The sequence below is a fragment of the Pieris brassicae genome, chromosome 12 (assembly GCF_905147105.1).
Source record: "Pieris brassicae chromosome 12, ilPieBrab1.1, whole genome shotgun sequence".
Lineage (NCBI taxonomy): Eukaryota > Metazoa > Arthropoda > Insecta > Lepidoptera > Pieridae > Pieris > Pieris brassicae.
In genome coordinates, this window is record NC_059676.1 from 3,356,829 (window position 1) to 3,375,320 (window position 18,492).

The following is an 18,492-nucleotide window of genomic DNA, read 5'->3' on the forward strand; positions in this document are numbered from 1 at the left end:
TTGAGTGGATTCGCCTCGTCGGTTACTCTGTTCTAGAGAGTTTAACTATTGGGTTACAAGCGATTCTGCTGAGTTATGCTCGCCATAAATTCAAGAAATTCCGACACAGTAATTGTCTTCAAATTGCAAACGAGATTTAAAACGGTAAATTGTGTATTTATTTTTTTATACGAATGTCAATTGACTTTGTTTCTGTTTTGCGTAAAAAGGGTTGTAGATAAATTATAATCATTATAGTTAGTGAATAGGAATCGGCAAATAAAACAAATTCTTAGAACAATAAAGCATTACATACATAAGTTGTTTACTAAAGAAAATACAGCAATTAACGATTTAAGTAAAAAAAACCAAGAGTGGCAATTTAATTGTAAACACTAACTCAAATATTAATTTAACCAAAAAAACAAGCAATAGTTATAGTATTTACATGTATAGCTGTAACTGATATTTTGTTTAACACAATTGCTAGGTCACCTTCATTATACGCCATTGTTTGTTCATATAACATGACATACTGTTAGCTTCTAATATTTATTTAATTAAATTCTAAACATTTTTATGAAACATATTTTTAAGAATCTTGCTACAAGTGCGCATGTGCAATAGTTATTCATTTGACTCGTTCGGTTGTTTACGAATTGTTACGAATTGACTCGACCATCTCCCCGAAGTGGGATGGTCGAGTCAAAAGTCGAACAAAATTAAATACAAGTAAAAAATATCAAGATGGCTATGTCTTTGAGATTAACATTGAGAAGTGTGTCGTAACAAATATTGTTAAAATGTTCAGAAGTGTCAGCGAACCTTCCCTTGGAACGATTGGTACTGGGTTAGTGCTGAAGTTGTTTAACTATTATTACTTCTTACTCCTTCTTAAATTTCTTCTCCTTCAAATGTTTGATAATTAATAATACAAAAAGCTATGCTCTTTAGGCTTAGACCGGTGTGTAACAGTTCACCAGGATCATGAACTTGTACCTAACAATAATAATTATTTATTGCCATAAACATGGACAACAATATGTATCCCTGGCTCCTAATGTAGCAAGAACTCTTTTTAGGTGCTTTTTATTACTATGGGTATATCACTTATATTAAAGATAAGGGGATTAAATAAATTTAGATGGAACGGTTATGTTGGGACCGCATACCACACGATGAAACAATTAAGCGATAATGCGTAATATGAAATAAAATTCAATTTCAAGGCGGAAACGCTATCTATTTCTAGTAGTCGAAATTCACGTAAAGCCTCTTCTAACCTTTTCGTCGGTAACAAGTTATCTCCTCTTCTTTTGTATAATCCTCTTTCTAGGAGTTTTGTAGTATTAAGAGGATTGTACAGGATGCAGATAGAAAGGCGGAATACTATGAAATTATTTGGTTCATGTTTAATTTTTTAGTACAATTGCGACTACTGCAACACACGCGAGTATAGTAAATTTGCCTAAAAATAAAATAAGGTCATGGCGAGGGCAATTTCTATGGGAAAGAAAACTAGGAGGTATTACTAAAGCTGTTATGTTGCTGTCCTGGAATTTAAAATGGCAAGTACGTACGTGCTGGGTTTACGGGACTACTACACATTATATGAAATTGAGATATTGCTTAAGATCAAGACCAGGCAGGACAGAACCTTACTATGTAATTTCTAATAAATACCGACTGCCGACCTCAATTATTACTTTTTTCTTTCGCGTGATTACAAATTTGCTTGATATTAAGAGAATTACATCGAACTTGCATACAAAAACGCCGGGTTTAATATAGCTGTCATTGTTGGACGTTAAAGTACGGTCTAAATTATGAAGGAGGAAAATGGTGATTTCCTTAAAATTTCTTAAAACTGTTTTTATTTGTAGCTGGTCATAATGATTTTCCAGACGCTGGTGTTGCTATTGGTAATTTACAAATATATAATGCATTTTCTCCTCGCCTTCTATTTGGATGAAACCTGGTATTATTTGGATTATTTAATAATGTGTGGAGAAATTATATTTTGTATCGATGTAATATTGCATTGCCTGCATTCGTTTTGGCCGGTTTTACGACTTTATATACGCGTTTATCGGAGAAACTATGCGTTACTTGCTTATGATTTCATAACGATTATTCCCGTTTCTACATTTTGTAAGTATTTTGTGTTTTTGAATGATAGGTTTATAGGATCTAGTAAGTAATTTTTCAAAACATATAATGAGGAACAGAAAGATTCAAATTTCAAAATATTAAAAAAAAATCGAATTGTCCCCCTGTGGGGACGTGGGCCCTACCTTGGATTTTTACAAATCTGCTCTAAAGGTGTATTACGATCCAATTAATTTTATGTATGGGGTATAGTTACATGGATATTGAGGCCAATTTTCTTATCGGCCTAAGGTAATATAACTAACTTAAATATAATCTGCGTCCAACTGGGAATAGAACTTGATTCCCTATCTGTCGCAGTCCGTTTAAAAATTACTGTTTAGCTTTCAATTACTGATTTTTCAGTAAAAAATACGAATGGTTATGAAAAAATATCGCTATGTAATCGATGGATAGAAATATGTCGCATTTATAGAATATTTGTTTATTTCAAGAACTTGAATAATTCTGTGAGTATTTGTTTTTTTAAATACTATATTATATCTATATTTATCCTATATAACATTGCGTTTTAAGCGGTTCGACTTTTCATTGTGTTAAAATAACCAGTACGCAAAAACTTTATATAATTACTAGCTGCCCCCGCGAACTTCGTTTCTCCTTAATGTTTTAGTTAGCCTTAATACCGTGACACGAAAGAATAATTTCACTGTATTATCGTCACTATAATTTGAATTTGTTTTATACTTCGGTCTAAGGTTGGCTATGCTAACTAACACCAAAAATTAAAAAAGTAGAAATAATTGAATTTCACGGTATTTCGTTTACAACAAAATAAATTTAATTTATACTTTAGCCTCAATAACACGTGGTAATCATGATATTGAATTTTAGCTTATATGACACGTTTGTCGGTTTACCATAGGAGTGCCATCTATTGATTACTTACACAATCCAGTCGAAAAGTATCGACATCTGTTAGAATCTTTTGGAGTTAACAGATAATTGTGACTGTCAATTAATTATAGACAAATAATTTGCAATAAAATAAAATTGCGACTATAATTAAAGATCTAAGCTATCCTATCTCTTAAGTTGGACCAGACTGCTCACGGTGTGCCAATTTAATTTAAAATCGGTTAAGTAGTTTAGGAGTCCATCGCGGACAACATCGTGACAGGAGATTTATATATATTAAGATTATCTATATTGTTAGTTAATATATGTAATATTTATGTAGAAGCGTAGTATTATATTACAGATGGGAAGTTCACGAAAGAAATTGTATTTCATAGAACATGCGCTAATAGTAGCATTGGTTTTACACGGTGGCACCTGTATTTGGTATTATCTACATTTGACATCTGCGAATTCGTTTCCTTCTAATATTTTAACATTTTCATCCGAAATGAACGCTCAAAAGCTGCAATTTAACAGGTCAGTTACTAAATCACTCAATTGTAATATTAGAGCATTTTGAATTATGTGTCAATATTTTTAGAATATTTTTAGGTCCGAAAATATTTTTTTCCTTTGTAATTTAACTTGGGATTCTTTTATATGTTCAGTGTTGCCAACAATGGTACAATTTAATCTAAATATTATCGAAATTGTTTTTACAGTTACTTAAGTTGTTGGTACTATTGTACGTGTCGCTTATGCAATTGTATTTTTGGAGATTCATTTCCATTAGTAAGTATAAAATATGTATTATTTTTGTGGTTTAATTTTGATTATATGTCTGTCTTATCAAAGAATAACAAGTTTAGAACTAATATTAATTTCACTATACATTGGAAAAAAATTGTTGAACGATGATCCACCGTACACAATATTTAATATTTATTCTCTTCGTTTACATCGATTAAATAAATAATTTTATTTCAGCATAGCTCAGAAAAATGGCTTACATCCTTCCTAATGCTTTTTGGATATGTGTTCATACGTTATCGATTTATTGGTAGTCTGGCCTGGGAATTTGTTTTGGAGAAATATCGATGGTCTATTTTTGTTGATCAGGTATATTTGTGTGTGTCCTTCATTCATCATTTTAACATAATATGGAATATTTTTAAAATATATCTCTATATACATAAAATTCTGGTGTCACAATATTCGTTCCCATACTCCTCTGAAACGGCTCGACCGATGCTTATGAATTTTTTATGCATATTCAGTAAGTCGGAAAATCGGCTACTATTTATCTTTTAAACCCCTAAGTGATCTAAGGTGTCCACCCCAAAATTTTATATTTTATTTATTAAACATTTTTTTGTTGTTTTTATTTTTTTATGATACAGTATACAAAAATACATACAACCCTAAATTGTCCTAAACCCTAAACAAATAAAAAGACGTTTGCCGGGTCAGCTAGTGTACATATAGATTTCTTTTTAAGCCGATTAGGCGTCATTTATAATAACCAATTTTGTGTTCTAGGAAATAAATCAAACCTCATTTTCAGTACATTCGATTGTGTAAATTAGATTGTATTTAGATATTCCAGAACTGGTTGTTCATCTTAGACAATGGTTTCTGAGACAATATGCCTACAGTTGTTTATACCTATAGTTGCAAGTCAACTAGTCATTCTTATTTACGCTGGGCTATTATTGTCTCGGGACCTCCATGCATTTAGATGGACATTTATTATACTTATATTTATAAGTATATATTTAGGCTCAAAGGACCTTTGAGCGTATAAGCAACCCGTACAATTAAGAAGAGGGATATATTATTATAACGTTTTAGTACCATCAGATGATCCGATACCTCAAATTTCGTGGAGCGCCTGAAGGCCTAATAGAACAGTCTAAACAATACAAAGAACAGTTGTGGCAGATGAAGGAAGGGATACTTACTTCGGATTACTTACAAACACTACCCTTTCCGTTCCAAATGGAACTTATCTTTGACATAAATGTCGGTCTTTTTCATGATTCCTTGCTTTTGAGAGATACTGGTAAGTTAAATAATTAATATCTAATATTTATTTGAGACACTTCGTTGTAAATTAGAAAGAATAATTAATAACGGAGGGCAGCGAGCTTTTATCGCATTCGAATGATCTTTTCTACGCATTATAGCCAAAATAAATAAGTTGAGCGCATGAATTACTATTTAGCTATTGGCTAAACAATTTTATGTGACAAGCGCGTCGTCAGTTGTCGATGTCAGGAAGCGACTTAATAATTTATTTATAACTATAATTAAATTGATAAATCAAGGGAAATAAGCAAATCAAATTAATTTTTAAGATCACCTAAAAACGCACACACACTTATATACCCCAATACCATATATATTTTTTTATTTGTAATTATATATTGTTCCGGGGATTATTAATGAACTGTTAAATATATATTTCTAATAGCAGTCTTATTGATTTCGAAATTTCTAGATGAAGCCTTCATGCGTCACATGTCGTTACTAATGAGACATGAGCTATATTTGAGCGGTCAATATATCTGGAGTCAAGGTGTGGTGAAGAACGGCATGATTTGTGTAAAACGAGGCGTCATCGAAATGTTATCTGATGAAGATGACGAAAGCCCCATGATAGCATTTAAAGAGGGCACTGTAAGTTTAAAAGCGTTTTGTTTTGTATTTTTAATAAGATTTTTATTCGTAGATATCGTATCGGCGTAATCACGAAGTAAACATTCGTCCATAAACCAACAAAATACACAATAAAACAAATGACGCACGCTCTTCATAAAGCATTCAAACTTAATGCAAAAAATTATAGAAACAAATTTATTATATTACAAAGTATAAGAATTGGGCTATGTTAAAATCATTAAAGCTATTACACTACTTTACATCCTAAAATTTATTAAATACATTTAAAAAATAGAGATAGATTTGCATGTCAAAGTCAAAAATCACTTATTCATATAGGTAACACAATGTACACTTATGAACGTCAAGAAAAGAAATAAACTTCTTGCTTCTAATTTAACATTTACTGCCAGTTCTCAAATCAAGAGAGTAGTAGAAGAGAAGAACTGGCAATAAACTCTCCGCCACTCTTTTTAATTGCCAAATTTTTTATTTTACACAACGTTTGTAATGAGCTGCCACCATTACACCATGTTCCACATGACATCTTAAGTAATAAATAATAATAAAATAAATTAAAAACAAAGATTTGTCTCAGATTGTCAAAGATCCTCTATCAGCAGGAGGCATGGTCAAATAGGAGCACGCACTTACATACATTCATGCGCTTACATTTAATGCATATATCAATCTTTTCATGTAATATCCATGTAGATTTTAAAAATAAAATATGTTTATTATGGAATATAAGATACAGAATACCTCGGACAGAGAATTATTGTAACTATTCAAAGGGTGAACGCTGCCAGTATCTTCGGAACCTTGCCTAAAAGGACTCCCTTTAGTAATATATTGTAGTTATTTTAAGGTTAACTATTTTTTTTATACCATGTATAAAATATAAAACATGACACATAGAAAAATTTAGCAGTTGTAAATTAATTCAGAGTAAATTAAATTTGAATTTTTATGTGGAATATTTTTATAGGTATTGGGAGAAATAAGCGTTTTTTATTCAATACCTTTAAAAAAACATGACATATAGAAAAATGTGGCAGTCGTAAATTAATTCAGAGTAAATTTAATTTGAATTTTTATGTGGAATATTTTTATAGGTATTGGTATAAAATAAGCGTTTTTTATTCAATACCATCAAAAAAAAACATGACATATAGAAAAATGTGGCAGTCGTAAATTAATCCCGTGTAAATTAAATTTGATTTTTTATGTGGAATATTTTTATAGGTATTGGGAGAAATAAGCCTTTTTTATTCAATACCATCAAAAGTTTCAGTGAAAGCCGCTACGTACGTTGAACTGCAGGTACGGTACACTTGATTTGAAAAGCAAAAACTTTTATGTATGTTCAATCGATACTGATATCCGTGGCTTAGTGTGTATGGCAGGTTTGCGGGCTCGATTCCCGAAAAGATTCTTTCTGCCAAGTAGGAAACGCTGGCGTATAACAAAATGGTTAATGAAACAGACCCCCGTGGTCCCATTTGGTAGTGCATAAAACAAAACGTATTGCACTGTTAAGAATATGTTTAGTTCTAAATTTGATTTGATGAGGAAAATAGAAATAAATAAAATAAAAGACAAGTATATTATAAAAATAACTTTAGAATAGTATTTCTTAAGTAATTATATTCAATTATTTAAAATACATTATATCACGGTTTAGAAAATATCGCTTTATTTCAGGTACTGCGTCGAACAGATTTTTTACGAGCAATGACAGACAATCCTCTCATACTTCAGAAAATTCGCGAAAATGTTGAATTACGACTAAACACATCCAAATCACGTCAGGTACATAAATAAAAATATATATCTATTAGTGGCCGGTTGTGGCTCGCTGGGCATCTATTTTGCAAGATATTTTGAAAGCAAATATTGCCTACGTTACTCAGTACAGACTCGGATAATGTATTATTCTAATAGGGGAAAACAGCGGTTGAAATCAGTGTTTTTTTTGAAGTTGCTTGTGGCTGGCTTTCAATATTTAAATATGATGTGGAAAATCTATAAAATTATATTGTTCTTCTCGATATTGATAATACATGTAACTGAGAAGTGACAGTTCTGAAACACAGTTCTCACTACATCAAGAGCCTGGGATATGTGTTTGTTATGTAACCTGTTTTGTAATAAATAAATAATAATAATTATTCTTTAAAAATACAAATCTTTCCTCCTAACATAACTGTTTACGTAACATAACTGCTTAATTTAGTAATTCTAACCCTTTTTTCTTCTTTAACCCATATAAAATCAGTATAAGCTAATGGGCCCAGCACACTTCTACAGCGTTTAAAACATTTGTATTAAAAGTCTTAGTTCTCTAGCAGCCGTTCTCACATGTTTCATATAAATATATAAGTCAAAGTTGGTTTAGTAAGTTTTAAGTTGTTGTAGGCAGCCATCTTGAAATGCGACGAAAACGATTCCCGCCTGATTCGTACACGATACCGACCTATGAAGGTACTTAAGGATCATTTGTGGGACGTTGGAGAGGAGGACTCGATGTTTATCGATGATTCTCATATGTATTACAGAGGTTCGTTAATATGTAGTTTAAGTTATAAAAGTGCCTTTTTTTATTTAATTTTATAGGACATTTGGGCAAACGGGCAGGAGGCTCACCTGATGTTGCCGCCCATGGACACTCTCAATGCCAGAGGGCTCGCGAGTTCGTTGCCGGCCTTTTAAGAATTGGTATGCTCTTTTTTAGACTCATTGATATTTTTTATTTAATGATATCAAATTGCACTAAGAATTTGCAAAATGAGGAATATCTAAAAATCTACCGGCTTACCACAATAAATAGGTAAGAACAATACAGGAATGTAATATGTAGCCATCATCTATGGACCAGCGAAAATGTCATAGATGAGACGAAAATGGTATTTATGATAATTGTAAAAACTCCAAATGTTGACGTCATATGGAAGGTAGAAAATGTTTATGAATTAAAAAAGTAATTATACTCGTACTAGTAAAGTCTATTGGAAGGTTCACTTCTTTATAGAGTTAAGTAAAATGCAATTACGAAGTCACAAATAATTCTAAAAACATTAAAACATTTAGATGAGAACAATAAAAAGCACAGGAAATTCACAACTGACAATTTAGAGCTTTACAAAGTAGCGAGAAATGTCACTACTGTGGACTCCCCCCGACTTTGTCTTAGAGCGAGCTTTCCATGGATATTGGAGCCTGATTCCGATTTCGTAATTATCTTTTGATTATTTATACATCCATTAACGCTCTGTTCGCTTCATTCATCGTATTCTTGCATCTGTGGATTTTTTTGTTTGTTAGCAAAATATAGAAACTTATCAGTCTAAGACTATGAGCAGCTGTTAATTGTGCAGGTAATATAGTCGGGGTTTGAACTATGAGTCTCTACTACTCGGAACATTATACTCTCAAGAGTATGTTCCGAGTAGTATAATTTATAATTATTCAGTGTCTAACATATTTTAATTTTTGATAGCAATAATTCAAAATCGTTATTGAGTTTTCCTATTAATTTACATTGTACTTCTAGCTTCAAGCAAGTATTAGAGTTATAATTTTAAAAATTTGTTATGGTCAGCTGTATAGTTTTATAGGGAGTTTTTTTTGTTATTTTTTTCTATTGAAATATGGATGTACTTCGATGTATTTAATTTGCCATTTATACATTGCAAATACCGCTTCAACCTTTTTTTTAGACGCATATGTTCGACATAACACATTTCGCAATGGTCCTATACGTTTGCTTCATGTCTCCACACTTAGCTTTGAATTCAGTACAACACGATTGGGAGAGAGTACTGAGTACAATCGTGATTGCGGGATTGTTACTAAACATCTATATACAACTGACGACTGCTATTGTTGACAAGGTAGAGTTGAAATGTAGTAGAAGAAAAGGATTTACTATCGTAATAGATTACATATAGACCTTTATTTTAATAGCTAAATCATGTATCTTTCGTTCAATTTTAGAATAACACAGTGCTAGAAATGGATAAAATATATTAACATCTATATAAACATAGCATAATTGAAGCATAACGTAGTAGTCTATAATATTCCATCCTAATACTCTGAGATAGCCTATGAAATTATTATTAAATTTTAATTACTTTTCACGATTTTTGCAAGATACCTTTTCAAGTAAAAATATTCTGTGACTGAATAGACTGTTATTAGTCTTGGCAGAGAACTTTTCTTTGATTGGATTGATATCATGACTGCCATCCGCTCCTTCATATTGTAGATAACACATGTGTATACTAATGTTTACATCAATGTTCAAGACTTGAAGAAACTTGTATCAATTATTAGTTGACCCAATATTATCCAAATTTAAAATTTAAGCCCAAAATACGTACTGTATTTGTTATCAAATATAATATTTTTATACATATAAACTCTTTACACCGATCCGGGATCTTAGTCTATATTTAACAGTTATACCACGTAAGTAGTAGATCGTGCCTGTTAATTTATCTAGAAAAAAAACTTATCATCTCTTATATCTATAAAATTCTCGTGTCACAATGTTCGTTCCCGTACTCCTCCGAAACGGCTCCACCGATGCTTATGAATTTTTTTATGCATATTCAGTAAGTCTGAAAATCGGCTACTATTTATCTTTCAAACCCCTAAGTGAAAAGGGGTGTCCACCAATTTTTATTTATTTTTTGTTTTTATTTTTTGATGATACAAAAATACATACAACCCTTAATTGTCACGGCTCTATAATCAACCCCTATTTTTATTATAGTGGTTAGGTTATTTTTATAAGCTAAAAATTTTTTTGCTGGAAATAATATACATGGCAAATGGAAGTTTGCCGGTTCAGTTAGTTTTTATATATTAATTCACTGATATTATTTAAGTTATCAAATATACAATTATCCAGATTGAAATTACTTACTAAATAGCCTTTTATACTATATTCAAAGTCCATTCAATTGCCTAACCACAAAATGTATTAAAATCACACAAGTATAAAATTTTATGGAAACACAAATTTTAAATAGGTGCATTTTGTCAACTGAATGAGTGGTACAAATAAAAATCCCATGCAAACAATTTTTTAATACATCTTTACTTAAATACATATGTGCACAGGGGTACTTATTATATATAAATAATACAATAGCTACATAAACTTACAGAATGTAAGAAAGGAAACTGTCAGGGAGATAGCTGAGCAGAAAATGGCCACCGTTGGGTTTTATCTGGACGTACTCTCAGTTTTCCCGGTGTATATTTTCACTGACACATTGGACCCTAGCGGAGACACTATTAGTAATCAGTTGGCTGTTATGTTCCCGATACTACAAGTATGGCATATTTGGGATTACTTCAGGATATGGGAAAGGAAATTCAATAGTAACGCGAAGGTTTCATATATTTTTCATATCACAAGTAACTTTTAGTTTTATAGGTGTAACAATGCAACAGAGAATTTGAAGCATTTGCGGATAGGGGGTGGCGTAAATGTCTTTTGCGTTTATAGTAATAATAATAGTAAAATATATTTCTTATATAAAGAACCTTATCTCTGACGTTTTTGGTCTGGTTGTTGACTGAAACGTTGATTTTCTAAGATTAGAGAAGAGAAAACACACACTAAGTGTAGCAAATACAAGCAAATGTTTGGGCCCGTAGAGAGAAAATTATATCTACGCAGAGCCGGAGTTCAAACTCTTTTAACTGCGAAATTCATATATCGTCCGATATAAGACTAGAAAAAAATAATATACATCAGAATAATGTATAATTAGTCGTTACCACGAGTCTTAAATAGATATAAATGATTCCGGTATTTCTTTGAAACTTGACGCGAGAATGATAAGGATTAAATATTTAATAGCTATGTAAATGAGTGAGTGAGTTATTAGTATGTTATTAAAATATTAATATATATATATATTGTTACAGATACTCTGCCTAATTAAATATTCATTATTATTTGTCATATTTAGTTATTGGTCAGGTTGTTTATTATACCTGACGGCATGTCCAAGGAAATTGTGTAATGAGGTGTGTTTTATTTCTAATAACGCGATATTTCATAATAGGGCAGAGGAAAAATAAATTTCCGTTTTTTCCTGGTTGGTGATCCATTGGTGATCAGTTCTCTGTTCTTCATCTTATAGTGCGAAGGTTAGCGATCAGCTTTTTTAAATTTTCAATGCAACGCTTGTAAACAATGACAAAACCAGTTACACTTATGATCACCCGTTTTTTCCTGTAAAGTTGGTGATCAGTTCTCTGTTCTTCTTATAGCGCTTAGATTAGCTATCAGCTTTTTTTTAAATTTTGGATGCAACGCTTCTAAACAATGACTTGGTGCCTTGACAAAACCAGTTGTCAATGTTAGTAATTAATGTTTTACTGGATATACACTAGCCAATATGAATCCAAGCAATAAAAGTAACAACACTTTTTAAACGGATTGAAGCTATGTATTATTATTATAAAGTTATAATTATTTACATTTTTTTTAAATTTAAAATTTTCCGACGTTTCGCGTGCTTTACAGCGTGCGTGGTCACGGTGACTGAAGACAAAAGGTGTTGAATATCAAAAGTATCACAGCTGTAGAGAAAGTTGTGTTATCTGTATTTGATATGAAAAAATGACGGGTTTTTGCAGAAATGACCCACGGTGTCCTCTGTTTTCGCGGATTGTTTGTCTTCGGGTTTTAATTTGGATATTATTGGATCTCAGGGGTTTGATAATTTTAGGCCGTCTTGTCTATTGAAATTCGGGTGTATTTTTTATTTCAATGGCTTCGCGTAATAATCTTGGGAATAATCTTTTTTCTTTCGCAAGTACTTTCGGTTGGTCATAGCGTATGTAGTGATTAGGCCTATCTAGTGAGTGTTCACAGACTGCTGATTTTGTGTGTCGTCTATGTCTTATGTCCGCAATGTGTTCTTTGAGTCTGCTGGACATATTGCGTTTAGTTTGCTCTCCGTAAGACAGGCCACAGTCGCAATCCATTTTGTATATACCTGCATCTTGCAACGAGGTATTAATAATAATACATAGCTTCAATCCGTTTAAAAAGTGTTTTCTTAATGTGTAAAAGCTATGTTAACAAAAGACAATACTAGGCTTGTAAATGTTATAATTGTAGAATTCATGGCTAGTACAACTAATATACTGGGAAACAAAGGTGTTTGTGACTAATAACGCTAAACACGAAAATCCTCAAGTGTCGTCGTTTTCCTTTGGCACCGCCGTATTTACTGGCATCGGAATGTCCGAAATTGCCCCGGGGATTGGTGATTTATTTTTGGTAAATAAACAGTTTTAAGCAATTTCATATATACGGGCGACAATGTATAAAACTATACTATCTTTTATGTAATTGTCTTTACATCTGCCAATATGGGCAGCACTGTAAAAACGATTACCAAAGTAGAGGGTAGGTAGAAAATTATTTATACTTGTAAAATATTGTGTACGAATTTGAAGATTTCTTTCTGTATATACCCATATGCAATCGTTTTAAAATTGCTGTTCCTATTCACCATCTAGGCATTGTTGTCCGTTTACTTTCGTGATGAAATGCGTTACGCATCCCCGGAATGACTACTATGTAGTGGGGGCTTATGTGAGACCCCCTAAACCACGGTAACATAGTCACTTGTCCACATCACGTCACGCGATCAGCCGATCAAGCTACAGTCCTCGACGAATTATTATGTGGACTGGACCTTGGTACAGAAAGGACCATACTCCCATCGGCCCGTTGTCCATGGTTTGTAGATCTGAGGGAAGTCGGGTCCAATGCCTACCATGGTCAAGGGCTAAGGAATGTTGACGCAACTCTAGCCTGGCCTTGTTGCCGTTAAAATAAAAGCAATAAATAACCGGTTTCTATTAAAAATGTCTAATTATACTTATGCCCTTGAAGAACGAAATACTATATTTTATATATTTATTCCATAGTTAATTAGTGATGAAAAACATCTCTCTTAAACAAAGAAAACAATCTCGAAATGTAATTAAAACAAAACACTATCGTATTTCTAGCTTGCCCCTAATGAGTTGTTTCAGGTTGTAGTACTGCTCATCTTAGGAGCGCACTTGACTTGTTTCTATGTCGCTAACGTATGCAGCGTCTTCTTGCTTGGAACACAACGGAAATTGAAATTTAAGGTACGCTGGAAATGCTTTGTGCCTTAAATGTCAGCGAACAGGAAATTTTTCTAGTTTGAATTAGGAATATGTTTATAAAATAAAATATTTTGAAATTTATAGGCGTAAAAGCGATACTGAGTTTTTAAATAAGGAATTGTGCGAATTAAAAACGTTTAATATCTTAAATAATAAAATATCATAAAATATATGCATATGACATTGAGTGACGTAAATTATATTAACTTTAATGTTGTTAAAATTTTCATTTTACAGGACTCCATGAGAGAGCTATTTTATTTTCTGTCTGTTAATCGCGTGAGTGGAAAAATTAAGGCTAGAGTGCGGAAATTTTTCGCTGTACAATGGTGAATATATTGTATAATATAATATAAAAATAAACAAATTTATAAAATGTGTACATATATGAAAGAGAGAAAGCAACCCGTACCTGTACTGATCTGGAGATCCTACGTTCATATCTTGGCAAAACAAAAATCCCTTACAAGAACCATTCGTCACCCACAACACAAGGGCTCACGAGTATGGGGCTAGTACCCGTAAGATAAATTTTATCACAACCACATTTCTGTCATTAATAAAGTTTAGTGACTAAAAATAATATTATAAATAAACAGTTGCAAATGTGTTTCTACATCTACCTACTTTGAGATATTAAGGTAAAGGAAGCCTACGTATAAGTTAACGAATTATAAGGTATTTTTCAGGTATTATAATAGTGCAGTTACCAAAGAAGAAATATTTAAAGATATGTCTACAAATATACAACATGAAATATCTTCTATAGAATTATTGGACACATTGCTTCTATGCCCTTTATTTCAGGTAATTTATTGAATTTTAACGCAATATCCATTTTAAGATATGCAAATAATATAGAATCGATTCAGAAGATTTATTATTAATTTATTAAAGCATAATTTAATACACATTTCTAGATATTATAATTTAGTAAACAAATTTTCTCCAGGTGTTAATTCAATACAAATAAATCATGTATAAACAGTGTTGACCTAGTGGCTTCAGCTTGCGACTCTTATGCCTGAGGTTGTAGGTTCGAATCCCAGATGTGTGAACGGTGAAGGAAAACATCGTGAGGAAACCGGTATGCCTTAGACCCAAAAAGTCGACGGCATACGTCAGGCACCGAAGGCTGATCACCTACTTGTCTATAAGATTAACAAATGATGATGATCATGGTCAGATTCATGGCCCCGACCTAAAAACGTTGTAGCGCCGTTGAATAATTTTATTTTTATAAAATCTACACGTCATCTTTACATACTATAAAATGAAGCCACTATATCTGACGTGTTAAACTCAAAAACCTTCCAACGGTTTTTGTTTGTTTCACCAAAGATTGTTGTGGAAGGTTCATAAGTACATAAATATTACAATTAATGTTTAAGAGATCCCAAAATCAAAATCGGATGTTAGTAATACGAAAAACCGTGATAAGAAAAAAATCTTTGATAACAGGAATGCAGTCGTGATTTCTTGCAAACCGTCGTTGCTAACACGAGAACAATAGTTTTGCCAGAAAACGAAATTGTGCAACATGCTGGTGATATCGGTCGGGATATGTATATTATACAAAAGGTAAACCTATGTTATTTTCCTAATACTTAAAGTGCAGTTTTACGCTATTAAATATTATATATAGCTGACCCGGCAAACGTCGTTTTGACATGTATATATAGGAAACATGTTTTTAGTTCAATAAAAATAACTATTTACTAAAATAAAAATAGGGGTTGTTCGTAGAGGGGTGACAAGGGTTACATGTATTTATTTTATATATTATCATAAAAAATTAAAATTTGTGGTGGACTTAGGGATTTGAAATACAGATAGTAGCCGATTTTCAGACTTACTGGACATCCATACAAAATTTCATAAGATTCGGTCGAGCTGTTTGGGAGGAGTATGAGAACGAACATACACGATAATTGTATATATATAGATTATAGATTAATTAGTTCGTTAGTTCGCTTAGTAACGTTAAAGCTGCCAGTTGTAATATATAGGTATTTTTTTTAATGTTTGTTATACAATGCAAGTGTAAATGAATATTCGATAAAATATTAATACACTTTCGTTAGTATAATACAGTGAATTTAAAGTACCAATTACCAACTACAGCCGCTACAACCTATATCTGGGCCTCAAATTTCTGTCTCTTTCGTGATATTTTTTTTCAATAGGCAAGTAGGTGATCATCCTGACATACGCCGTCGATTTTTTGGGTCTAAGCAATGCCAGTTTCCTCAGAATGTTTTCCTTCACCGATCGAGCGAATATTAAATGCGCATATAGAAAGAAAGTCCATTGGTGCACAGCCGGGGTTCGAACCTAGGACGTCAGAGCATGAGAGTCGCTCGCTGAAGCCACAAGGTCAACACTAGTATTTTATACATGCTTTATTTATATTGAATTAACACCTGGACAAATTTTGTTTACTAAATTATAATATCTAGAAATGTGTATTCTATTATGTTTGATAAATTAAAAAGAAATCTTCTGAATCGCTTCTATATTATTTGAATCTGCATATCATAAAACGCTGTACAGGAAAGTATTAAATGAGCACATAAACCTACGAACTAAGATATGTGAGTCGCTCGCTGAAAACACTGAGCCAATACTGCTCTGAATATAATCTACCATTGAAATATTAATTAATTTTATTATTTGTCTATTTGATCCTTTATGTTTTGATATATTTTTTACGTAATATAAAATAGTAAATAGTATACATCTACATATGTACAAAATAATATATTGTATATATATCATATAAATAGACAACTACTGAGAAACACATCCGCGTTAGGTGCTGGACTAACGCGGATATGAAATCTACTCCCGATAACGAAAATGCACTGAAGGCTTAAAAAGTGTTAAGTGCTAGATTTGGTATACTCTATTTTCTTAAAGCGCCACAATACACTAATATCTCTGTTGTTCCAAAGCGCTTTATAATTTTGAGCGCCAACACATCCAGAGTTTCGCTAGAAGCGAAAGCTGTTAGGAATGGTGGGCATGGGTTCATACTGAATGTCAAGCAATTTTAAAATATCCAAAAGCCCCGCTGACGTGACTGCCTCACATTGTTTTCAGGGTTATTGTAATAACCTCAATCAACAAGGAAAAGTGGTAAAATCAATATCTCCCGGTTACTTCTTTGGTAGTACTGAAATGTTATATGGACTGCCTAAGGTAATATAAGTATGTTGCTAATTTCTGTTTAATAAGGTTTATATGTATTTGCCTCATTATAGGTAACTGGATTTTACAAGTTACGTGTTTCGTTTACATTATGATGCTCTTATGAATACTAATCAAGTGTTGTATAAGCTAATACACTTTTTTAGTATTAGCAGGCTTACCATGTAACTTTATAAGCGGTGCTTCGATTCCGACTTCAATATTCTGTTGGCGTACCACGTAATTCCAAGCTACAACACTGCTACGAATTCGTTCTATAGAATATCTCTATCGGTTTTGTTAGATGTCGCCAATAATATTTTTGCTAGTCTTTACTAATATGATAAAGATGGAAGATTTGATTGCTTGTTAGTTTGAATTGAATAGGCAAAGCGTTAGAATCCTAAATTATCGCTGACGAACTATAGAATATTTAAAAAAAAGTTAGGGTTTCGTGTGAAAACGTGGATAATGTTATCAAAAATACTTACGAAAAGGACATCAATAACTACAAAAAATCGCTACGATACCATACTTATATGTATTTAATAAAATAAATATTCAGCAGTGCAAAGTCGGCTACGCTATTATAAACTAATTATTAAGTCAATCGTTACAAAAGCAGTTTTCGTGAACTACTACAAAGTTACGTAATGCCAGGAGGTAGAATATAAATGCAAAGTGCTACAATGAATCAAGCTGGAAGTTTAATAAGCAAGTATTACAAGTGGTAATACCGCGAACTAATTCCAGGTGTATACAGTGCTGACAACGACAAATTGCATATTACTGCATTTGGAGTACACTGCACTGGTGCAATGTTGGAGCACCTTTCCTGACATCAGTCACCCCATTATAACGGTATGATTCATGCATTTAATATTCGAGTACACGTCAGTGGAATATATGAGGAGTTTTACGATGTTTATATAGGTGATACTGAATTTTATTGGTGTACAATACAGTATAGGGACATTGGTGCTTTTAAATCTTTTGTTTATACATTCAAACATCACATATTTTAAAGCATAGGCAACCAATGAGCATATTACATACATTCACTAAAACTCGTAAACAACATCTTCTCAACCTGTCCTATACAGAAACAGAAAATATTCTTGTTGTGCAACAAGTTTAATTATAAAATCTGTTATGTTGAAATTATTTTCAAGTACTGTTAACATGTCAATAGGAAGAGACTAGCTGCCCACGACACAGGGAATCCTAGGGTGGCCAGAGCAATTTCTTTTTCTATAAATACTAGCGGTCCCGACAGACGTTGTCCTGTCTTAACTATGAATATTAATTTCGAATTGGTATAATAAATAAAAAAAATCAGAAACAAAATGTTTAATGTTTTAGAATAATCAAATTCAAGCATTTGCTTAGCAAAATAAAAGCATTAGTGCTTTATGATAAACTACATTCTTTGTTTGTTCTGACGCGTATATAAATAGT

The 18,492-nt window shown here is 32.2% G+C and overlaps 1 protein-coding gene across 5 annotated transcripts in view; it reads left to right on the forward strand.

Annotated features, from left to right (window-relative positions):
* Window positions 1-686: 686 nt before the first annotated feature.
* The window catches only part of LOC123717043, a 37,493-nt gene continuing 19,687 nt past the window's right edge, over window positions 687-18,492 (forward strand). The window contains exons 1-23 of one of the 5 annotated variants that reach the window (XM_045672801.1): window positions 687-829; window positions 1,404-1,551; window positions 1,884-2,130; window positions 2,494-2,597; window positions 3,350-3,525; window positions 3,711-3,780; window positions 3,976-4,107; window positions 4,840-5,050; window positions 5,489-5,667; window positions 6,895-6,972; window positions 7,354-7,461; window positions 8,068-8,209; window positions 8,740-8,882; window positions 9,369-9,542; window positions 10,827-11,054; window positions 11,596-11,697; window positions 12,800-12,961; window positions 13,726-13,827; window positions 14,083-14,174; window positions 14,535-14,652; window positions 15,307-15,426; window positions 16,948-17,046; window positions 17,788-17,895. In XM_045672801.1, coding sequence (XP_045528757.1) covers window positions 783-829; window positions 1,404-1,551; window positions 1,884-2,130; window positions 2,494-2,597; window positions 3,350-3,525; window positions 3,711-3,780; window positions 3,976-4,107; window positions 4,840-5,050; window positions 5,489-5,667; window positions 6,895-6,972; window positions 7,354-7,461; window positions 8,068-8,209; window positions 8,740-8,882; window positions 9,369-9,542; window positions 10,827-11,054; window positions 11,596-11,697; window positions 12,800-12,961; window positions 13,726-13,827; window positions 14,083-14,174; window positions 14,535-14,652; window positions 15,307-15,426; window positions 16,948-17,046; window positions 17,788-17,895 — 3,090 coding nt within the window. In that variant the 5' untranslated portion in view covers window positions 687-782. Of the gene's footprint in view, window positions 830-1,403; window positions 1,552-1,883; window positions 2,131-2,493; window positions 2,598-3,349; window positions 3,526-3,710; window positions 3,781-3,975; window positions 4,108-4,839; window positions 5,051-5,488; window positions 5,668-6,894; window positions 6,973-7,353; window positions 7,462-8,067; window positions 8,210-8,739; window positions 8,883-9,368; window positions 9,543-10,826; window positions 11,055-11,595; window positions 11,698-12,799; window positions 12,962-13,725; window positions 13,828-14,082; window positions 14,175-14,534; window positions 14,653-15,306; window positions 15,427-16,947; window positions 17,047-17,787; window positions 17,896-18,492 lie in introns of those variants that run through there. The other 4 variants (XM_045672803.1, XM_045672802.1, XM_045672804.1 and 1 more) reach the window with 4 other exon arrangements.